The 22,081-nt window shown below is 62.9% G+C and overlaps 4 protein-coding genes across 6 annotated transcripts; all 4 read left to right on the top strand.

The window, feature by feature from the left end:
- The first annotated feature begins 50 nt into the window (after window positions 1-50).
- Window positions 51-4,412, top strand: C8G (complement C8 gamma chain). 2 transcript variants are annotated; one of them, XM_054848191.1, is made up of 7 exons: window positions 157-420; window positions 1,248-1,387; window positions 2,329-2,399; window positions 2,742-2,849; window positions 3,150-3,251; window positions 3,572-3,610; window positions 4,147-4,412. In XM_054848191.1, exons 1-7 carry the CDS (start codon window positions 271-273, stop codon window positions 4,158-4,160), a joined length of 624 nt encoding a protein of 207 aa, XP_054704166.1. In that variant the 5' UTR covers window positions 157-270; the 3' UTR covers window positions 4,161-4,412. The 2 variants fall into 2 exon arrangements, with proteins under 2 accessions (XP_054704165.1, XP_054704166.1); XM_054848190.1 differs by lacking the exon at window positions 1,248-1,387 and having other exon boundaries at window positions 51-420.
- A 2,641-nt stretch (window positions 4,413-7,053) lies between these two features.
- Window positions 7,054-10,046, top strand: LOC129215345 (lipocalin-like). Its single transcript, XM_054848192.1, has 7 exons — window positions 7,054-7,216; window positions 8,396-8,535; window positions 8,659-8,735; window positions 8,897-9,010; window positions 9,237-9,338; window positions 9,557-9,582; window positions 9,881-10,046. Exons 1-6 carry the CDS (start codon window positions 7,118-7,120, stop codon window positions 9,580-9,582), a joined length of 558 nt encoding a protein of 185 aa, XP_054704167.1. The 5' UTR covers window positions 7,054-7,117; the 3' UTR covers window positions 9,881-10,046.
- A 349-nt stretch (window positions 10,047-10,395) lies between these two features.
- Window positions 10,396-13,275, top strand: LOC129215347 (lipocalin-15-like). 2 transcript variants are annotated; one of them, XM_054848193.1, is made up of 7 exons: window positions 10,396-11,067; window positions 11,398-11,537; window positions 11,768-11,832; window positions 12,118-12,231; window positions 12,713-12,814; window positions 12,929-12,950; window positions 13,109-13,275. In XM_054848193.1, exons 1-7 carry the CDS (start codon window positions 10,972-10,974, stop codon window positions 13,110-13,112), a joined length of 543 nt encoding a protein of 180 aa, XP_054704168.1. In that variant the 5' UTR covers window positions 10,396-10,971; the 3' UTR covers window positions 13,113-13,275. The 2 variants fall into 2 exon arrangements, 1 of the variants encoding a protein (XP_054704168.1); XR_008579960.1 differs by lacking the exon at window positions 13,109-13,275 and having other exon boundaries at window positions 10,398-11,067; window positions 12,118-12,814; window positions 12,929-12,973.
- Window positions 13,276-14,497: 1,222 nt separating this feature from the next.
- Window positions 14,498-18,124, top strand: LOC129215348 (extracellular fatty acid-binding protein-like). Its single transcript, XM_054848194.1, has 7 exons — window positions 14,498-14,703; window positions 14,977-15,116; window positions 15,668-15,738; window positions 16,352-16,462; window positions 17,007-17,108; window positions 17,325-17,350; window positions 17,945-18,124. Exons 1-6 carry the CDS (start codon window positions 14,608-14,610, stop codon window positions 17,348-17,350), a joined length of 546 nt encoding a protein of 181 aa, XP_054704169.1. The 5' UTR covers window positions 14,498-14,607; the 3' UTR covers window positions 17,945-18,124.
- Window positions 18,125-22,081: the final 3,957 nt, after the last annotated feature.

The following is a 22,081-nucleotide window of genomic DNA, read 5'->3' as shown; positions in this document are numbered from 1 at the left end:
ACCCCCGGGACCCCCCCGGTCCGTGACGGGCCCCCCGCACCCCGCCCCGCTGCACCCCCGGCGGCCCGGCCCCGCCAGGCTCATGGGGACCCCCAGCCCCCGGCCTGCCCCGGCCTCCCCGGGCCTTGACCTCGGCCCTCGCGGCCTACCCCGGCCTGCAGGTCCCGGAGGCTCCGCCTGGCCCGGCTCCAGGCCGCGCTGCCCGTCTGACCCCGGCGCCCTCCCGCCCCCGTCGCTTCCCGGCAGAGCAGGCCCCGCCGGACCGGCACCATGGTGGCCCTGGGCGCCCTGCTGCTCTTCGGCCTGCTCCTCACGGCCCCGCAGGGGCTGGGGCAGGGGCCGGGGCGGCGGCAGCGGCCGTCCCCTCCCCAGAGCCCGTTGGAGAAGGTGGCGGCTCAGAGGGAGCTCAGCCTCCCCCAGGTGAGGGGCCGGGGCCGGGCGGGTCCGTGGGCTCCTGTCCGTCCCCCCAGCTCAGGGCCACAGGTGGGCAGTGGGGGCTGTGGCCGGTCCCTGGGTGTCCCCCCAGGTCTGACCCCCGGCCCAGACCTGGCCTCGCAGCCTGTCCCCCGCCCCATGTGCTCCCCCCCTCACCGCAGAGGGGGCCGCGGGAGCTGGCTCAGCCCCCAAGCACTGCCCGCAGACCTGCCCCATGGGACAGGTGCAGGGCCCGGAGCCTCACCAGAGACCCCCCATCCTGGCTGGCTGCCGTCCAGCCAGACCCCAGCTCCCACAGCCACCTCCATGCTCAGCCCCGGGGCCAGTGCAGCCGTTCTCGGTTTCGGGTTTGGCACTGGCTTCCCCCTGTGGCGCTGGGCATGGCCCCCGGCCAGGGCTCCGGTTGAGCTCAGGGCTCTGCTGGGGGGTCCAGACCGGGGCTGCAGGGTCTGGGCGTGGGAGCAGAGTGCTTGCTTACCACACGCCCAGGGCTGCACTGGGGTCCTCGTGGCCCCCTGGCACTACGAGGCGTGGGCGGGTGCCTCGGACACCCCCTCTCCACAGCCCCCCTACTCCAGCCTGTCCCCATACCAGGCTCCTATCTGTCCTGCTCTGTCCCACTTGCCAGTTCCCCAGCAAGGGCAGTTGTGCCCCGTGGGCACACCAAGGGGACAGGCTGTGGGCAGAGGTGCCAAGCAAGGGGACACGGCATGGAAGAAGGCTGCTCGGGGCAGTGGGTGTACAGGGTAGCAGGGTGGTGGCACCCCAGGGCAGTGGCCTTGACTGACGGTGCCACCGCCTGTGCCATGCAGCTCGCAGGGAGGTGGTTCCTGGTCGGCATGGCCTCCCGCTGCAGGTACCTGGCAGAGCACAGCCACAGGCTGGAGGCCACAGCAGTGACACTGACTGTCCTGGATGGGCAGAGCCTGGCCATCAGCACTTTCAGGAAGCTGTGAGTGATGCGGGCCACTGGGGCCACAGGCAGGTTGGAGCAGGGCCAGGGCTCTGGGATGGGAACGGCGGATGCTGGACAGGATGGGGACGCTGCAGGCAGGTCGGAGCAGGACAAGAGCCCTGGGATGGGGATAGGGACGCTGGACAGGATGGGGACGCTGCAGGCAGGTCGGAGCAGGACCAGAGCCCTGGGATGGGGATAGGGACGCTGGACAGGATGGGGACGCTGCAGGCAGGTCGGAGCAGGACCAGAGCCCTGGGATGCGGATAGGGACGCTGGACAGGATGGGGACGCTGCAGGCAGGTCGGAGCAGGACCAGAGCCCTGGGATGGGGATAGGGACGCTGGACAGGATGGGGACGCTGCAGGCAGGTCGGAGCAGGACCAGAGCCCTGGGATGGGGATAGGGACGCTGGACAGGACGGGGACGCTGCAGGCAGGTCGGAGCAGGACCAGATCTTCTGGGATGTTTTGTGGTTGAAGCCCTGGCCGTGGCAGGCTGGCACCCTGCCACCTGCATGGCCACCAGCCTGGGGTGGGCAGGGTGGGGGGCAGCCAGGCTGGGGAAACCGAGGCACCGATCAGGCACATGGTCACTCCACGACCACCCAGCCAGGGCCCAGCTCTCAGGGCCACCCCAGCGGCAGTGTGGCTGAGGAGGGGAGGTCTTCGGTGCATCCGTGGGTGCTTCCCCTGGCCCAGGGGGCTCTGAGGGGCTGAGCCAGGCTCAGAGCTGCTGGGAGGGGGCTCAGCAGGTTTTGGGGCTCTGCATCTCTCGCTGTCTCCATGGGGCTCTGGGACATCCCTTCACAGCACCTACCCTGGGGAGAAAAGTCCAAAGAAAACAGGTCCATGTGTGCCCTGGCAAGCGGGGTGGGCAGGGACCCAGGCTGGATCCTCCCCAGCCTGCGCTGACAACCTCCTGCTCTCCCCGTACAGGGATGGGATGTGCTGGGAAATCAGGCAGCGCTACCTCCCTGCCCAGGCCCACGGACGCTTCCTCCTGAAGGGTGAGAGAGGCTGGGCTGGAGTGGCAGGGGGGGCTGTGGGGACCGTGGAGCTGGACCCCCTACTCCTACCCTTGGCAGAGCTTTGGTATGGGTGTCCTCCCTCCCAGTGCCCTCCCAGTATCTCACCTCTGGGGTCTGAAAGTGCCCCAGTGCCAGATGCCATCACGGGCAGCATTGCCGGCTGCTGCCCACTGGTGGGGAACGGCACCCTGTGGGGCTGCATCCGCTCTGGCCCTGATTTTCACCCCTTCACACCCTCATGGTGAAACGAGGCCCCTGGATGGTACCGGGGCTAACCAGGGGTAACCAGGACTAACCAGGGCTGTCCTCTGTCTTTCCCAGGCCGTGGCTATGGCGGCAAAGTGGACGTGGTGGTGGGTGAGACGGACCACAACAGCTATGCCATCCTCTATTACCAGAAGGGCCGGAGCATCTCTGTCAAGCTCTATGGTGGGTCGGTGCTCAGGGACTCGTGCAGATGAAGGACAGGGGCGGCAGAGGGATGGGAAACCCGTGCTGGGCTCAGCGGATGCCTGCTGGAGCCCCGGAGGATCCAGAGGCAGAGATGGGGTCTCCCTGAGGGTCCTGGTCCCCAGATGGAGAGTTTTGTCCCCCAAGGCCGTGGGGAGGAAGCCAGTAGCCCGCTTCTCTGAGCTGAAAGACCCCTTGGCCCTGAGCTTTGCAGGGGGTGCACGGGAGGGCTTTAGGGCAGAGCTTGAGGATGCTGACAGCATCTCCCTCCCCATACAGGACGGAGCAGCCAGGTCAGCGATGCCGTCGCGGAAAAGTTTGAGCAGCACGTCAGGGCTGTGGGCCTGAGCGAAGATGTGACCTACTACTTCCCCACATACGGTGGGTGGCACTCAGTCCCCCGGGAGCTGGGGACACCCGCGGCGAGGGCTGTGCCCAGGAGGGGCCTGGCAGTGGGGGCTGGGATCCGGCCCCTCTAGCGTGGGGAGGGGGGCCACATCCACACACGTTTGAGCAGCTTGTGGCCTGGTGTCACCCATGGTAGGGCCACATGTGGAGTCTGTCCCCGTGCTGCAGCCATCCCAGGGACAAGGATGCTGGGTGCAAGGCCTGGGCTGTGCCCCACAGCGTCCCTGGGGTGTGGGGCCCGGGGATCCTGGGTGCCCAGGCAGGGTGACCGCCCCGGGCTCTCTCTCTTGCAGGGTTTTGTGACTCTGCAGATGAGTTTCACATCCTCGACGGTGAGTTGCAGATCCTGTGCGATGCTCTGGCTGTGCCCTTATGCCAGGCTTGGCCCCACCTGGGCACCATGTGGGTTCTCCCTGCCCTGGCTGCGGGCCAGGCACCCTGGGCTGGACCCACACTGCACCACGGCCGTGTGGTCCTGCCCCAGGAGTGCAGGTGGGCTGGTCTGGCACATGGGGTCCATGCCTGACCATCCCCCAGGCCAAGGTCCCTCGGTGCCCCTCTGTGGGGGCAGAAGGTGGCAGACCATCACCCAGGACGAGGACCAGATGGACCCTGGCAAAGCAAAGCCCTGTTCGCCCCCCACGTGGGTCAGGCTGGGCTTAGTGGCATCTGTATTGGTATTTCCTGGGGTGAGGGCTGGTCTGGGATGGGGTATCCTGGGACAGGGACACCCCAGGTGAGGGCTGGGGTCCCCAGGGACAGTTCCATTGCTAGTCGTGGGTGCTTGGGGAGGCAGAGGTGGGTCTTCAGCCCTGGTGCTGGGCTCGGACATCTCCCCAGCCCCTCGACATTTCTCTTTCCCTTCCAGAAACGAAGCCATAGGTGCAGACAGTGTTGCCAGGAGGTCCCCAGAGCTCAGCCTTCACCTCATCCAGCTGTCCATGGCAACACAAGACTGAGCCAGGGTTTGGTCAGACCCCGCTGCTGCTCCACAGCCCTGGGGCTCCCCGGCTCCTCCAGCTGTGCCTGTCCTTGTCCTGTCCCCCCACAGCTTTGTGTCACCCCTCTGCTTGGCGCTCCAGTGCCCGGCAGCAGCCAGTGACACCCCAATAAATGCCTCAGAGAAGAGTTGCAGCCCTGCCATCGTCTCCCTGAGCCTCACCCCGACTGTGGGATAACGAGGCAGGAATCGTGGCGGTTCCTGATTTACCCTCGGGTGCCATAGTGCACGTGGGTCTGGCTGGTTGTGAGGGAAAGCCCCAGCACAGGTGGGGAAGAGCACCGTGCCTGGTGTGGTGGGGGTGCTGGGGACCGGCACTGGGGATGGTGACAAGCCAGGAGATCCCTCAGGGACCCCAGGGGACAAATCGGCCCCATGGTCGTCCTGCTTCCCATCCCCAGGGCCTCTGGGGCAGTGAAACGCCCCATTCCTCTGCCCTGGCCCTGCAGACCGCATTCCCTGAGGGGCTGCTGCCAGGGCCGGGCCCTGCCTGCCAGGGCTTCCCAAATGCACAGCCAGCACCCAGAGAGCCAGGCGGGGCACGTCCCTTGCACGCTCTGAGCAGGCTGTTGGGAATGTGGGGGCTGCGGGGGCTCGGACCAGGGGTGCAGCCAGGGGAGGGGGGCTGCAGCCCCTTGCAGGACCTCCCTCCCCTGCGTGCCGAGCCTGGCCGAGGCTGTCCTGCCACGTGCCCGGGCCGTGGTGTTTTGGGCGAGCGGTGCCAATTCCCTGGCACGGGCTGGGCGGTGGCAGGGGACAGGGAGCAGCCTGTGGCAGCTGGCTAGTACTGTGCCTCGGCCACCCCGCAGCCCCCGGGGCGGGGAGCAGCCCTCTGCCCCCAGTGCCGGCGTTTTGCAATCTTTGTGGAAACTGGTAACACATGTTGTTTATCAGGGACTTATGTAAGGGACCGCCACGTGACTCACCCGAGGCCAGCCCTGTCCCTGCTGCCTACGTGCGGGGCAGTCGTGTCTGGCCATGCTCGCAGACCCCCCCCAGCCCACCCAGTTCAGCCTGGCAGAGTCGGGGTGTTATGGATTTGGCTCGCTTTCTGCACCGCACAAGTGGCTGCGCTGTGCTGGAGCTGTGGCAGGCTGAGGGGAGAGCCCTGGGGTCCCCAAGGACCACCCTGCGCCCTGCACCCTGGTTCAGCCCAGCCCACGTTTATCTGGTGTGAACCCGTTTCTGGGGTGCAAATGCCCGGGTTGTGCCGAGGGTCTGCGTCCAGGCACCGCGGGGATCCACAGCCCAGATGCCTCCGTCCTGCCCACGCCCCCCCCCAGCCCCGGCAGCGGGCCCAGCCTGCCCCACGCTGCCACCGGTGCCCCCACGTGCTGCCACGTGCCCCCACACTCCTGAGCTCGCACCCAGCTTCACTTCCCAGCTCCTTGCGCTGGCCCCCAGCTTTGACACCCCCAGGAGAGCCAGGAGAGCGGGTAGCCCCTGGGCACCCCCTCCTGCCGCCTGGGCAGGGCAGGGAGCCAGGGACACCTGGGCAGTGGGGGGGGGGTTGTGTCCCTGCTCCAGTGCAGAGCCACAGGGACACGCGTGGGCACTCTGTGCCTCTCATCCTGATGGAGAGAGCTCCTCCTGGCATACTGCACGCGGGGGGTGGGCTCAGACAGGGGCTGAGCCCCCAGCCCGGGTCTCATGATGTTTGGTCCTGCCCAGCTCAGCTTTTGTTTTGTTTTAATAAATCCGCGGAGCTGGGGCCGGCCTGGCGTGTGGTGTGCAGGGGCAGGCCGGGCTCGCAGCTGGGTGCGGGGAAGGGAATGTGCTGGGGCGGGCAAGCAGGGTGGGCTGCCAGAGGAAAAAACCAGCTGTTGCGAAAACACACTCCTTACGTAAAGCGCCTTGGCAGGGCCGTACCGTGGGGAGAGCCGCCCGAGCTGATGCTCTGCCCAGCGTGGCCAGCCCTGCCCAAACTGTGCCAGACCCACGGGTGCTGCTGCTGACACCCAGTGTTCATCGCCAGCCCTCACCCTGCGGGTGCTCACAGTGTCCCCAGATTAAAGGGGGGGCAGCTCAGGGCCCGCTGGTCAACCCCAAACCAAGGGGGAGGATGTCTTCTAGCCCCTCTTGGCAAAGGGTGCAGGGTGGCACGGCGGGGACAAAGTGCTGGGCGTCCATCTGGCTGCGTGCTGGTCCTCAGGGAGCCGGGCATCTGGCTCCCCCCCAACACCTCCAGCCCCCCAGCTCGCCATCGGGGTGCACCAGAGCTGCACCTTGGTGGGACGTACCCCAAGGGGTGGCGGGGCCAGCTGAGATATGTCCTCGGGTGATGCAGGGACTTGGGTCAGGGCGAGGCAGGGGGTCCCGCAGGAGCACCCGAAGGTGTCCACGAGTCCCATGGGTTGGATTGGGACCTGGCAGGCACTTGACATTCCCTCCACCTCGCTTGGGCCCCTCTCTGCGTCTGAGTGAGGCCATCCTGTGAGGACGGGGCAGCCAGCAAGCCCTGGCCCACGGTCCTGGCGCCCTGCCTGTGCCTGTGGGCAGCCCCAGCTGCCCGCACCGGCCCCGGGCTCTGCAGTGCTGGGGGCAGGGACAGCCGCTGTGCTGGCTGCAAGCTCTATTTTTGCTGTGGAGCAGTTTGGCACCCCAAAGCAAACATGTCATATCAACAGGAGGGAAACATTCGCAGGTTCCCCCGCCTGCCCTTTGGCTTCAGCGCTTGCCCCTGCTCTTGCTTGCATAACGGCACGGGGGGAGGCAGGGCTGGCCCCCCTTGGGGCCACCGTGCAGCCTGCCCATAAATAGGGGCCTGCCTGACTCTCCGGCACTGCAGCACTCTGCCTGCTGCTCCTCTCGCTCGGCTTGGCTCGGCTCGGTGGGAGACATGCACGCCACGCTGCTCAGCGTCCTGGGGCTGGCCCTGCTTGGGGCCCTGCACGCACAGGACGGCGTTCCTGTGCAAACCGATTTCCAGCAGGACAAGGTGACCCAGCCCGGCCGGCATCACCTGCGGGGGCGGGGGGGGGGGGGGGGGTTCTTTTGGGGGATCCTGGCACTGAAAATGTGTGGAGATGGTGTTGCAGGTGGATTTGGGGCCCGGCCAGCCCCGGCACTGGGAGGGGCAGGGTGGCTGGTGCACCCACAGCCCCTGGTCCCTGGGGATCCCCCAGGGCCTGGGTTTGGTGGCTCCCAAGGGGAGGCAGGACCCAGGCTCCAGCCTGTGGGGCAAGACTGAGAAGGTGTTGGGGCCGGGCCATTCACTGTGCTGTGGGGTGGGTGCAGATGCACAGGGATTTTATAGGAGGGACTGAGAAAAGTGATCTTGATTTGACAGGCAGCATGGAGATGGGCTGTGGACACCCCCTCCCCAACGGAGACCCCATCCACCCCCAACCCCAGGCCCCAAAAAAACCAAGGGCTGCTCTCCTGGGGGGTCCCATGCACCCCTCTGCCCCCCAGTCTCTGGGTGCTGGCATGCTCAGGGTGTTCGCACTCCCCTTCCTCCCCCCATGATGGGCAGGACCCAGAGCAGGACAGCCCCAGCCTGGCTGCACCGTGGGGGGCCTGGCCCCACAGCCTGGGGTCCCACTGAGCCGGGGCAGGGGCCACACTGCCTGCTCCCCACAAAGGGGTCCCGGGGGACACAGGCATCCCAGGGCGGTGATGGGGATGAAGTGACATCCTGCAAGGAAGGAGATCTGGCATGTCCTACAAGGGTGGTCCCAGCACAGCCCATCTCCAAGGGTGACAGTGCCTCTCTGGGTGCACCAAGCTGGTAGAGCCCCAGGTACTGGGCTAGGATGGGCTGTGCTGGCTCCGGGGTCCTGACCCCACATCGCCCCCCCCAGACAGATGGAAATGGCATCTGAGAGCCAGGCAGCCCTGTCACCCCCTCCCTGGCCTTGGGGCGAGGAGGAAGGAAAGACACCGAGTGCCAGGCAGTGACGGGCATGTCATAAACCAGGGCTGTCCTGGCCGCTTGGTTTTGTGGATGCCGAGAGCTGTCGCAGCTCCCTGGGAGATGAGGACTGTGGGATGCCATCCTGCCACGGGGTGCAGGCTAGCAGGGGAGGGGGAGGTGGCCTGGGCTGGGGCTGGTGGGCAGCTGAGGGGCCGGATGGTGTCTGCACCTGGCTGGCAACTGAGCAGAGGTTGCTTGCAGCTCACGGGGAGATGGTACAGCATCGGCCTGGCCTCCAACTCCAACTGGTTCAAGGAGAAGAAGCACCTGATGAAGATGTGCACCACAGTCATCTCCACCACCGCAGATGGGAACCTGGAGGTCACCTCCACCTACCCCAAGTACGGGCACGGGGAGGGGGGGGGGATGAGCAGGGGGTGCTCCCCAACGGTGCCATGCCTGGGGCTATGTGTGGGCTGGAGCATCCCCCAGCCCCTCTGATGTGCTGGCACTGCGCTCCCCAGGGGTGACCAGTGTGAGAAGAAGAACAGCCTTTACATCAAGACGGAGCAGCCAGGGCGGTTCAGCTACAACAGCCCACGTGAGTGCCCAGCTCCCAGCCCGTCCTCCTGCAGGACAGCCCCCGATTTGCCCCCCAGCTCCCAGCCCTGCTGTCGCCTGTCCCTGCTCCTGCCCTCGCCACAGCACCTCGGGGCTGGCTCGGTGCCCGGGACTGAGCCGTGCCCTCCCTGTCCCCCACAGGCTGGGGCAGCAAGCACGACATCCACGTGGTGGAGACCAACTACGACGAGTATGCCTTGGTGGCCACCCAGATCTCCAAGAGCACCGGCTCCTCCACCATGGTGCTGCTCTACAGTACGTCCACCCCCGGACCCCCGGCGGTGTCCTCGGTGGGGGATCTCTCCCATGGGAGAAGGGCAGCACCATCTCCCAAGCCGGGGTGACCCATGGGACGGCTGGGTTGGGACCTTCTCCGTGGGGACACTGGCCCTTGCTGGGCTGCCCATGCCTTGGGTCAGCATGACCCCTTGCTGGGGAGTCCGGGGGGGGGGGCTGCCTCTCACCCTGCTCTCGGCTGCAGGCCGGACGAAGGAGCTCAGTCCCGAGCGCCTGGAGAGGTTCACCCAGTTCTCCAGGGAGCAGGGCCTGACGGACGAAGAGATCCTCATCCTGCCCCGGACGGGTGAGAGCAGCCGGCGGGAGAGGCTGTAGGGGCAGCGGGGTGGCAGCGTGCAGGGGTGAGGTACCCTGGGGGGCTGAGGGGGAACAGACCCTCCTGCCTTCTCTCTGCCTCCCTGTGGGGGCAGCCATGGGGTGCAGATCCCCATGCGGGGTCCCTCGGGGGGTCAGCAGTTCCCCAGCCGCTGGATGAGCTGATCTCCGCTTTTCTTCCTCCCACAGACAAATGCATGGCAGATGCTGCCTAGGTGAGTCCTGCCTGCACTGCGGCTCAGACCAGTCCTGCGGGGGGATATGGGGGGTGCTCAGAACCGCTCCATCCCACAGACTCCCCATTCCCTTCCACTGGCTGCTCCTCTCCCTGGGGTCCCCCTTACCCCTGCCGGGATCTCCCACCCCGTCCCCGTGGGGTGGATCTTTTGTAGCCCTAGGCCCTGGGTGGTGGATGCCCACCTGCTCGGCATGGGGCTGGCAGGGCCAGTGTCCCCCCCATCTCCCCCCCCATCTCCACCAACTCAGCTGCGCTCGCCCCTCCGTCTCTTCCAGGCAGACCCACCAGCTGCTGCCAGCCAGAGCCCCAAGAACGCCATGAGCCAGCGGCTGCCCCATCCCGTCCTATCCCCAGTGCACCCCAGCACCGCAGCAGCCTTTGCTCCCTGGCTTCACACCCCACACCTGTACCCCCGTCTCCATTAAAGCCCGTACAAAACCAGCCCCCCGCCCTTGTCTGCTGGGTCGTTGCAGGGGGAGCCCCAATGGGGCGATGGGGAGGGGGAGGCACGGCTGGTGGCAGTGGGCTGGGGCTGCTGCCAGAGCTCAGGGTTGATTCCAGCTCCTGGCCGTGGGGCCAGTGGGGTGGGACCCTGTGTGCAAGCCCACGCCATGGTGCTGCCTGGCCACCAAACCTGCCCTGTGCAGGGAGAAGGGGTTCCCGGGGCTGGGACCTGCTGGGGGGATCTGCTCCTGTCTGCCCCCCCACGCACCCTGGGCTACCCCAGCCTCCCTGCCCCAGTTTGGGAGCAGCGTGGGGATGGGGCGATGGGCAATCGCGGGGGGGGTTCTCCAAAAATGTGGGGGCAGGACAGACATGAACCAGAGTGATGGCTGTGAGCACTGGATGTGGCTCAGCCTCGGCCACCCACCTGCCATGAGCCCGGACCGTCTCCAGGGGCGAGGTCTGTGCCCACTGCCACCAGCCGACCCCTTCTGGGGGGCACTGGGCTGCGGCTCACCCCCGGCCTAAAACCCCAGCCCAGCCATCCTCCTCCTTGAGGCACGATCTGTGCCAGCACTGCCAGACCCTGGGGCCGGTGGGCAGCAGCCAGGAGTGGGGCACTGGGGGCACCCTCATCCCCTCCCCAGACACAGCACCGGGCACGGGGCACTGCCCGGTCCCCAACGTGCTCCAGGCTGGGTCTCACACAAGGCTCCATTCATCCCGGACTGGGCAATTAGAGGGGGAAGGGGCCAATGCTGTCACCTAACACGGGTACAAGTTATCCCTGCTCTTGTGTAACCTGTTGCATAAAGTGGGGGCGGGCAGGGGGTGCCGCCAGCGGCAGGGGCTATAAAGGTGGGTGTGGGAAGGTGCAGGTCCATGAAGCCTCTCCTGCCCGTGTCCAGCCTCCGGACCAAGGATGACAGTGGTGCTGCCCTGCCTGGTGCTGGCCCTGCTCTGCCTGCTGCGGGCAGGGGCCGAGGTCCCCGTGCAGCCAGATTTCACCGCCGAGAAGGTAGTGGCACAGGGTGTCCCCCGGCTGGTCCTGCCTGGGCTGGAGGGGCTGCCTGGGGCGGGGTGCCCACGCTGCACCCCCAGGCACCAGGGCAGCTGCCAGGAGGATGTGGGTGCCTGTGCAAAATTGGGTTAGCCCTGGCCACCTCCTGCCCGCTGTGGACAGACTCAGCAGTGGCCCAGCTGCCACCATGTCCCCCATGCGGTGCTTCCCCACCCTCCTGGCACGGGGCAGGACAGGGTGTCCTGCATGCAGTGGGTGGCAGATTCCCATGGTAGGCTGAAGGTCCCCACAGCTTTCCCAAACCCCACTGGTGATGTTCTGCTGCAGTTTGCAGGGATGTGGCATGTTGCAGCCGCAGCTTCCAACTGCTCCGTGTTTCTGAAGATGAAGGATGGGATGAAGTCGTCCATCGCCACCATCAGCTTCACACCAGCAGGGGAGCTGTCTATGAAGCTTGTCTGGCCGCTGTGAGTGCCCACCCAGCTCGCCATGTCCCTCTTCGGCCCTGGGACTCCCCTCCCCACCAAGGTGGCTGGGTGAGGAGCATCCTCCCACAGACCCACTGCCCTGTGGTGCCCAGTCCTGCCTGTGCCCTGGTGTGTCCCCGGGCAAGCTGGGCTCCCCCCGGTGCCCACCACCCCACTGCATTCCCGCATGGCATGCAGCCACATTTGACGTTTCCATTTTCCCTTTCCAGGGTGGACGGATGCCAAAAGTTTGAGCTGCTCTTCCAGCAAAGTGGGCAGTCAGGGCACTACGTGGGTATGTTGGGGGCAGGGGGGATCGGAGCCATGAGCACCCTGAAATGGAGGGTGGGCATCACCAGTCCCCCATGCCTGGGGGTTTGGCCCCTCTGCCTCCATCGCTTGGTGAGATGTCATGCTGCGGGTGGGCACACGGCTCTGCCGGATCGCACCAGGGTTCCCTTCTCATACCCCCCTCAGGCAAATTTGGGGCTCAGGCCCTGAGCTGTGAGTCCCGTTGGGGGCTGCAGAGGTGCCTGGGCTGTGCCATGTTGCCCAACCAGGCACCATCTGGGTCCTTTAGCAGCACAAGAGAGGAAGGACCTGCGTGTGATGGAGACGGACTACAGCCACTATGCCATTGTGCATGAGCTCCAGCAGAAGGGGCAGGAGACCAACACCGGGCTGCAGCTCCTCAGTGGGTGTCGGAGTGGGAACGGGCACCCATGGCTTCCCAGGGAGGGACACGGGCACTGTCGAGGGGCAGGGGCTGGGCTCCCCACTGCTGCCCAGGGCCACCAACATCAGCACCCAATGTGCTGGCACTCAGGGAATTAATTTTGGGTTGAATGAAACCTTGCACCAAAAATATCCCCGGTTGATTGCGGTTTGACCCGAAGCCCCCTGCAGCATGCTAGTCCAGCTGCAGACCCCCAGCCCTGCCAGCCGCCCCGTACCACCCCAGGCAGGTAGGTTGCTCATCCCAAGGGGCCTGTGACCCTTTGCCACCAGCCGAGGGCAGCTGTAGGGTGCCTGGTGTCCACCCTGCACCTCCATGGCTTCACCTTTGCCCTTCCCTGGGGTCCCATCTCTGCCCCACGGGAGCCAGACCCCTGGCGTGGGGCTCGCTGCTGGGTCCCCCCCACTCACCAGCCCCTGCTTTGGGTGTCTGGCTGCAGTGAGGGAGCAGGACGCGAGCCCCCAGCTCCTGCAGAAGTTCAAAGAGCTCATCCCCACTGTGGGCCTGACCAAGGACATGCTGGTCATCCTGCCCAAGTCAGGTGAGTGCCAGGAGGGTGGGGGGTGGCACGCACAGCCCATCCACGTGGGGACGCTGCGCAGGGGCTCAGGGCACTGCCCAGGGCACGCTCACCCCTCTCTTGGCTTTTCAACAGATCAGTGCACCGAGGCCATCAGGTGAGCGTGGTGGCGGAAGCCGGGTCTCCCTCCCAGCAGGGCCTGGGCTGCGCATGGACTCGCAGCCCCCCAGGGAGCCCCCCGCCTGCCCCGGGTCTCTGCCTCACGCTGCTTTCCCCTGCTCTAACGGCCCATCCATCTGTCCTGCCTCCCTGCAGCTGAAGGGGCCAGCGCCACAGCTGTGCCTCCTCCAGACCTGGTGGAAACCCAGCTCTGCTCCCCCCTCCCCGCTGCTCCATCCCATCCTCCCTGGCTGGGCCCTGCAGACCCACGGCCCTGTGCCGCAATCACACCTCGCCCTCCTAAATAAATAGGTGCAGAAGCTGCCTCAGAGCTCAGTGCTTTTGTTGGCGGGAGCAGGGGTGCTGCTGGGGTCCCCAGGCACCCTTAGCCTGGCGGTCCTGGATCCCACCCTTGCTCTCAGCATCCCAGAAGTGTTGGGAGGCTCCTCTGCGGTGCCCTGCATAGGGAGGATGGGGAGCGGAGGATGGGGAAGGTGCAGCGGGGCAGCTGCCAGGGATGTGGGCAGGGGAGAATCGAGCTGCCGTGAACAGGGCTCGCACAGCACGGCTGGGTGGGCAGCAGGTCTGGGCAGGCAGGATTAGGCAGTCAGGCTGCCCAGCCCTGCCTGCACAGGCTCCGGGTCCCAGCACCAGCTCACCCCTAGGACACCCCGTTCCCTGCTCAGTCCCTGCCTGGGGCCACCCAGGCAGGCGTGGGGCTGCACTGGGGCTGCCCAGGGTCAATGCGCAGCAGCACTGGGACCCCCACGCCTGTCTCCTGGCCCCCTTGGTGTCCCCATCTGCCCACTGACCGAGGTAGGACCGTGCTCCAATGAGCTCCAAGGGCAGCCAGCGCCCTTCCTCCTTCCCCCTGCACCTCCTGTGGAGTGGAGGCAGCCCCTGGTCCCTCGGTCCCCAGCTGGGCGTGGGGCTGTGAGGAAGCAGCATGGACCTTTCAGGACTGTGACCCAGGAGCCTGTCACAGCCAGCGCACAGGGAACAGCACACCCTGGGAAGGAAGGGACACCCCCGCAGTGACAAGAACCCCTTCTTCCGCCTGCCCCACTCGGGGTGCACTCCACTTTGTGGAGCCTGTGCCCCAGAGTGGATGGGAGAGCCTGCGTGGGCACCATGAGGTCGGGTCATGCCAGCAGTGTGCGGGCGCCTGGGTTTGGGCACGATCCCCGAGGCAGCCTCGGGACAGACGCCAGCCTGGCCCAAGGGACAGGTTACCGAGCCCCTTTGAGGTGACGGTGCTGCCGTGGCCCATGCCGGGAAGGACCTCCCCACTCCTCCTGGCAGCTCTCCGGCAGCCAACCAGGAAACAAAAGCTCTCTCTGTTCTTTCACAACTAAAGAAACCGGGAAAATCCTAAATTTCAACACCGATGCAACAGCTCCTGCAACTCCACTTCTCAGCCCCTTCCCCGGGCACTTTCCTTCTTCCATGAGACCAGACATTGTTTACCCCTGGGGTGATTTCAGCCCTACAAAACCACCACGTTGCCAAAGCCAAGCACTAGCAGCATTATCCATGCAGCTCGGCACGCAGCAGTGCCGGGGTGGGCAGAGGGGGGCAGAGCACCGCCCTATAAAGCCGGCAGCCCTCGCACCGCTCTCCATCCTGCTGGCGAAGCCGGAGGAGGCTGTGGCAAGATGACACCCGTGGTGCTGAGCCTGGGGCTGGCCCTGCTCTGCCTGCTGCGTGCGGAGGCTGAGGACCTCGGGGCTGCAGGGCTGGACAAGAGCAAGGTGATCCGCAGCATTCTGGGGAAGGGAAGGTGGGAGTGTGGCCTCCGGTCACCAGGGTGGGGGCTGGAGAGGTGTTTTGGTGCTGGGGACAGCTGGGGACTCCACAGCCACCGCTGGCTCCGCTGTCACACCCGGGTGAGGGCAGTCACCCAGCTCCCGCATAGGTGCCTCAGCAGGGTGCCCGGAGGGGACGTGAGTTTCCCATGGCGTGGTCCTCGAGGGGGGACAGCCCCTGCCTGCTCCTCCGGACTCACAGCCCACCCTTGTTGCCAGATTGCAGGGAAATGGCACATCATTGCTCTTGCCTCCAACTCCGAGAGCTACCTCCGAAAGCAGGATCAGCTGAAGATGGCAATGGCCACCATCGCGGTCCTGGGGGACGGCGATCTGAAGGTCTCTTTTGCCATTCTCACGTAAGTGCCAAGCGCATCTCTCCACAGGCTTCACTGACTGACCTCCTCCTTGGACCTCCTCTGGTGGGTCTCCACCTGGGTGCCTCCACCCAGCACCCACCAAAGACCTGGGCAGGGCATGAGGCAGGGCCACCAGCCCTGTGGTTTGAAACAGGGAGTTGGGAGAGCTACATGGGGGGGGACTCCTTCTTCAGGGCAGGCCAGGCAGGCTCAGGGCAGCATCAGCCAGGAGCGGCTGAGGCACCACGCTGCTCCCAACAGGGATGCAGCAGGATGATAAGGGACCCTATTATTAAAGCTTTCCCAGCAGGACCAGCCTCATCCCACCAGCTCAGAGCATGTCACCCATGGGATGATCCTCGGGTGCCAGCACTGTGCCCTGCCAACCCAGGCACCCGTCGTGCCAAGGGTGGCATCTGTCCTGGCCACCCCATCTCATTCCTAAACAGCAAGTCCCACGTTTGGGGTAGTGACCCTGGAGCCAGCGTCCCCAGGGGTGGGGAAGGGGGAGTCACTTCACCCCAACTGCAGCATCCTTCACTGTTTTGCAGCCCGAAGGGATGCAAGAAATTGGAGTCAATCTACAAGCCATCAGGTGTCCCGGGTGAATACTACAGCTCTGGTGAGTGGGGGGAGCCCGGCCCCCGGGAGGGAGCAGAGACACTTCCCATCCTCCCTGTCTGAAGCAGCTGGTTGTCTCTGGGGATGTGGCCCTTGGGGGTGCCTGTCTGCCTCTCCTGAGGTCCTGGGGTGGGACCATGCCAGCCCAAGGCTGGTGACCCTCCAGCATGGTGGACCCCCTGCTCCTTCCCTCTGGGAAGCTGCTCTGGGATAATACAGGTGCGTTCAGATCGAGCTTAAACCCTGGGGAAAAGCAGGTTCATTCTGCAATGGGGCTGTGGATGGGTGTTTCCAAGGGATGAAGCAAGAGTGGTTTTCCACTGTCCCCAGCCCCTGACACTGGCGAGGCTACTCTGCTGTCTGCAGTGACCATCCCCAGCCCCTTCTGTGCTCATGTTCTTGTCCCTCTGCTCTGCTGTGATCTGTGGGCTCCCCCAGGCTTTCAGAGGAGCCTTAGCAAGAGGAAAAACCAGGAGGGGGAGACACAGGAGACAGACATGCTGGGCAGACCTGGCCCTGGCATCCTGATTCACCACTCTTACAGTCCTTTTGCAGAGTGAGAGTTCTCAGGAGGAGGTAATTAATTTTTCTCTTTCCTCCACGTCCTTTTGCAGACAGAGGCAATAAAACGGCGCAGGTGGTGGATACCGATGGCAGGACGTACGCAGTTATCTTTGCCTCCAGAGTGAAGGATGGGAAGACCTTCCACATGCTGAAGCTCTACAGTGCGTAGCCAGTGGTGGTCTGACCGGGGTGGACAGCTCAGAGGTGTTGGGGTGCTTTGCAGTGTCCCGAGAGGCCAGGAGTCAGGGGGCCTGCGGGAGAGACCCCCCTCCTCACCACTGCCCTCCTGCCGGGACCTCTTGCCGGGTGCAGGAGTGGGGCAGGGGAAGGGACAGCGATTTGGGGCTGGCAGAGGAGGCTGGGGCTCAGGCTTCTGCACTGTGCCAGGAGTCCATGGCCTTGGGTAAGTCTCTTGGTGAAACGGGGCGAAGAGTGGGGGTCCTGCTGCAAGGGGGCAGAAACAGTGGGGATGGGAACCAAGAGAGGACACGCTGTGCTTGTGCCAGGACCTCTGCTTCATCTTGTCCCCTGGGAGGGGTGTCTCCTGTGCCTGGCCACCACCGCCCTCCAGGACCTCCACCACTGCCTCCAGCCTTCTCCCAGGGACCATTATCCATCCCATCCTCACCTGGACGTGTTTGCCAGCTGCCCAGGAGAGGCAGGGACAGGCCACAGCCTGGAGCTAACTCGTGTCTTTGCCTTTAGGCAGAACCCGGGAGGCGAGCCCCCAAATCACTGCGCTGTTCAAGAAGCTTGCAAGGGAGAAGAGCTTCACCGACAAGATGATCAAGATGCTGCCCAGCCAGGGTGAGCACTGCACAACCCCATGTCGGGATGGCACAGTCGATACATGGAGCCGGCAGGGACCAGCTCAGCCCATCACTGCCACTACTTTGTTGTCTGAGCTGGCACGTCATGGCTTTTACCCTTGCTCAAGTTCATTCCTGGGTTGTCTGTTTTGGGTGCTAAATGGGACTAGTCAGACCACAGCCCTGGACTCAGGCTTTCTCTTTATTTTCACAGAGGAATGCAGCCTCGATGAAGCGTAGGTGAGTTGCTGCAGTGCAACGTGGTGTTTGCAATATCCTCAGCTGGAAACTGCCCCCCCCCCTTGGTGCACCAGCAAGGGCCACCATCAACTCCCTGAGTTACTATGGGGGCCGAGTTGTTTGAAGCTGTGCTGGAGCTCACACCCAGGTAGGACTGCTCCCTTTGGAGCTGCTCTGCAGCAGGGATGCCCTGGGTGCAGCTGCCTGGCGGTGAGCAAGGGCACTTCCACCAAAACCACTGGTTCAGTGGAGAAACGGCTGCAGAGCTCATCCAACAGCAAGGGTCAGGACACCGGCTCTTGCCAAAGGGACCTTGGGGTTGTGGACCAGCAAAACTGGCCAGAGATTGGATTGGTGTCTCACTATGCAAAACATGGTTGTTGTTGGTCCACCCTGGCACGTGATTTCCCACCACTCTGGCACACAGTCAGTTGCAGGGGTTAGCTAGAAATCCATTGCTGGAGGTGGCTCACCGTACAGTGCAGGGGAGAACTGGAAGAGAAAGCACTGATCCTGGTGGAGAGCCCTGCTGGGCCCTCTCCGTTGGCCTCCTCACCTCAAATACTCAGTCCACCTCTCCCGGATGTTTTCTAGAAGGTGCGGGCTGGCTGGTGGATGCTCCTGCCAAGCAATGCAAGACCCACTCTCTGAAGCCCCAGGCTGCTGCTCTGCCATCCCTCTTCCCAACTCAGTGGTCAAGGCTCTGACACGTCTCCTACTCATCCAGCGCGCAGTCCCTCCTTTTTGCCAAATAAACAGAAACTTACCCTTGGAGCTTCATGTAGCTGCCTGAGGAGAACCCGGGGTGCTCAGGCACGTGGTCCCTCTGTTGTCCTCCCAGGGTCTGTGGGTGGTGAACAGCCAGGGGTGATCCTGGGCTGAGCTCACACAAGTGAGGGCATTTTCAGAGCCCACCAGGATTGTCCCTCCTGGGTGCCTCCCGTGGGGCAGGACCACAGCCAGGCAGAGATGACAGAAGGGGTGCAGTGAGGCTGGAAATCCCGTGGGCACGAGGGGATGGATGGAGAAAGGCCATGGGACTCGGCCACAGAGATTGAGGTTGGAGTTTGGAGGACTGCAACCACTGCCGCCATCCAACTCACCTTCCCTCCGCTCGCCCTCTGCGATTGCAGTCCCCTGCTGCCTGGAGCCCTGCTCGTCCACCAGCTCAGGCAGGGGCAAGGCTCAGCTTTGGGGCATCTCCGCCCCGTGGTGCTGCAGGGCTGGTGGAAGGTTGGTGTCTGAATCCTCCAGACCCAAACACGGAGAGCTGGTGCAGGGCTGCGCGTGGTCTCTGCCCCTGGGCACCGTGCAGAGAAAGCCCACTCCACAGTCAGATTATCTGGTGGTGGTGGTGGACATCTGCCTCCAGAGACTATCTTGCTTTGAATTTATATTTCTGAAATCCCACTCCATCCTTCCCTTCCTGCTCTGTTCAGCTGCCCAGATCCATCTGGGAGAAACCACAACCCTCCCAGGGTAAACCGTGTCCCCAGCAAAGCCCCAGCACCTTATGCATGCTCATCTCCAAGGGCTCAGTCAGTGCTCGCAGGCACTGAGGTCTGGCAGGGAATGAAGCAGCTTGTGCCTCTCCTGGAAAAGGAAGTTCCTCCAAAATCCTCTCGGCTGGCCTTTCCACCCTGCCCATCCCTGGCCGGCCTGGCTGGTCACCCACATGTTCGTTTCAGCCCAGGATCTGCTCTGCTGCTACGTGATGGTAGCAGGGACCCCAGGAAGGTGTCCCAGCAGCCAAGTGCCTCGGGACATTCCCAGGTGCCAGGAAAATGCATTTGGGAAACTGCCCCTCCTGATCTTGAGGATCATGAGAGTTGGACACTGGTCAGCAGCAGAGCAGGGACCTCACTGGGACTTCCCAACCCAGCGTCACCTCCACCCTCTTTGGAAGGAGCCCAGCGTTTCCAGCAGGAATTCTCCCTGGCTGTTTGGACTGGAGCAGTTCAGCATTTCCTGTGCTCCCCAGAGCACGGGGCCCACACGCAGCTTTGCCTCGAGGCTTGTTTTCGGTACATGTATTGATGCAAATGAAAACATCCTGCTGCCAGCAACGCCCTTCACCAAGGGCTCTGTGTGACGTGTGACGGGGAGTCCTGGTGTCTCCACATTGTGTTCCAGCCAAATATTTCCTTCCTGCCATGTGCAGGCATCACCCTGCCAGAGGGTGGTGAGATCATTTCTCTTTGCCACCAGCATTTTCCATGCCTTTTGCCCGTCTGTTTTCTCCCCGTGCCTTGGAGCAGGATGTACACAGGCTGCAACTTCAGACCTCTTCTGGGAGTGAGTCCCCTCTACACAGAGCAGGCGGGGGGTCCCCACCACAGCCCCCCGTGATCCCTCGGCCCTCCCATCAAGCCTCTCCCTGTCCCTGCTGCTCATCCAACGCTCGTTGCACCGCACAGCCCCTCTCCCAGCACCCTTCAACAACAGGCAGGGACAGGGTCAAGGAGAAGCGCACAGGGACAGGGTGAAAACAGGGTTGTACCTGCTCCCCTTTTTCCCCCCGGCAAACCTGGCCAGATGTCATTGTATATTTAATGACGTGGGACTTTTCTTCCCTGAATGTTTCCAAGAGCTTCCTGGTATGAGGCACCTTCTTGGCCCTGGTGGCATCTGCAGCAAGGAGCTTCCTGGCCCATCTCTGCACTCCCTGTTGCTGTCGCGGTGGTTCCACCTGCAGCTGTGGGAGCCGGTGAGACGGGCTGATGGGGGCCGGGTTGGTGCAGTGGGGATCAGCCCCAGCACCTGGGTCCCAACTGGCCACTGGAGAGAGCAGAAGGCTGTTGGGGCAAGGGAGGTGGACCAGCCTTTGATGTGTGAGGAGCAATTTGGAGACTCACAGCCAATGGCTGCGGTGCTTGTTGGTGATGTGACACTATCTTCTCTATTCATCTTCTTTGTGCTGTTCCAGATCTTAAATCTTTAACAAGTCTCCTTGCTGTCCCAGCTGTGCCTCTCATCCTTCTCTCTCCTTCCCCTACTTAGGCCATGTCCCTGCTGAGGCTGGGTGACTGGACCTGGACCTCCACCCAGCTAAGAAGCTGTGGGTACAGCTTAGATTTACATGGTGCCTTGTCCTGTTCCCTGATCTCATCCGCATGCAGCAGGTACCAAAAGCATGAGAGGTCAGGAGAAGATGTTTTACAAGACATCCGTTGGCACAGTGGGCTCCCTGGGTGATCTTTCTCCCTTTTTCTCTCTCTCAGCCACTCACTTATCGAAGTGAGGATCTTCCTCCCTGGCCTATGGCAGTTTGTCCCCCCCAAGCTTTGATGAAGACCTTTCCCAGCTGACCAGGGGATGTCCAACACCCATATCTTGTTGACTCCTCCAGAATCAGTATTTCTGAGGGGTGATTTTCCTGCGCAAAAGTTGGATTCAGTCTCCCCCGTGACATAATTTGTCCATACATCAACCAGGTCTGCCATTTATGACAGCTTTTGCGAGTATCTGCCCACACTGCATAGTAGATCTACTTGTCTGTAGTATCTTTACCTCCAACAGCCTCTTCAAAAGCCAGCATATTTACTTCTTCTAGTCTTCCGGTGAAAACCAGAGGCAGCAAAGGAGAGTCTAAGCAGCAGATGACATGCTGCAGTGAAAACTTTGAGTTTCATACCTGATTTACTTTGACTGGAAATGTCACCTCCTCTGTCTTACTACTCACTTGCACTTGTGCATTGGTAGGACAGACCAAACGTTTGCAAAAGAGCCTGCAGATCCACCAAAGCTCCTCTTCTGCCAAGGCAGACGCGGAATATCTTCACTTTCCTATCAGCTTATTTTCTTTAAATACTCACTCTGAATTTGACTGGCTACAGGTCAGACATTTCCTACTGTTAAATTCCTGCTCCCTTTTGAAGAAAGGAATATATGTAAGTGCAGACGTCATTCCTCAGAGCAGAGGAGCAAGGGGACAAATTCTGGTGTCTTTGTTGTTTGTCTTATATTGCCAGTTAACTTACCAAGGGTCGTTTTATTGTCCTCATGTGGATGCAGCTTCAGCAAGTTTAAGAACATTTATCTTATTTCTGATCAGCTTCTTTAAAATGATCTAATCGTGCTGACTTTCATTTAGACTTTCCCTCTGTAACGTTGTTTAGAGTTTGTATTTATTAATATCGGCTTAAGCACTCAGAGTGAAGCTAAGCTGGTCTTTCCAGACAATCTCAGTGCCATATGTGATATTTAATCCTCTTGACTTTCCATTTTTTCCCCTTTTAAATGCGATTGTATTGGATCATCTCTGGTTCTAAGCGTAGCACTGGCTGTCACAAGGATGGTGTTTTGATTTCAGCCCATGAGCCAGATCCCACTGGCTGCTCAGGACCTGTGGCCATCCCACAAACCCGAGCCCATGGGTGCCCATCCAGCCTGCCCGGAACAACCCTGTGCTAGAGCCTCGTGGATGTCCCTTTGCGTGTGACAGGTGCTAGCACCACTGTCACCAGCTGGTGGTAGGGTCACCGCAGCAGGAGTCACGCCAACATCGTGCAGTCACCAGGTCTATTCCGTCCATCTTGGGTGATGCAGAGTGAGACCATGGTGTGGTCCAGTGCCACTGGATGTGGGACCTGGCAGGTGCCAACCCAGCTGAGCCTTTCCCCACCCTCCAGTCTTGGGGGCAGCCCCTCGCCAGGATCTGGGTGATGGGCATCAGATCTCAACAGTATGGGCATAAACCATTCGAACTCCCATGGGTCAGCGAGTCACCTC

This window comes from Grus americana, chromosome 20, assembly GCF_028858705.1.
Source record: "Grus americana isolate bGruAme1 chromosome 20, bGruAme1.mat, whole genome shotgun sequence".
In the NCBI taxonomy this organism is placed as follows: Eukaryota; Metazoa; Chordata; class Aves; order Gruiformes; family Gruidae; genus Grus; species Grus americana.
The sequence above is the reverse complement of the archived record's forward strand: the minus strand, read 5'-3'. Positions and strand labels throughout refer to the sequence as shown.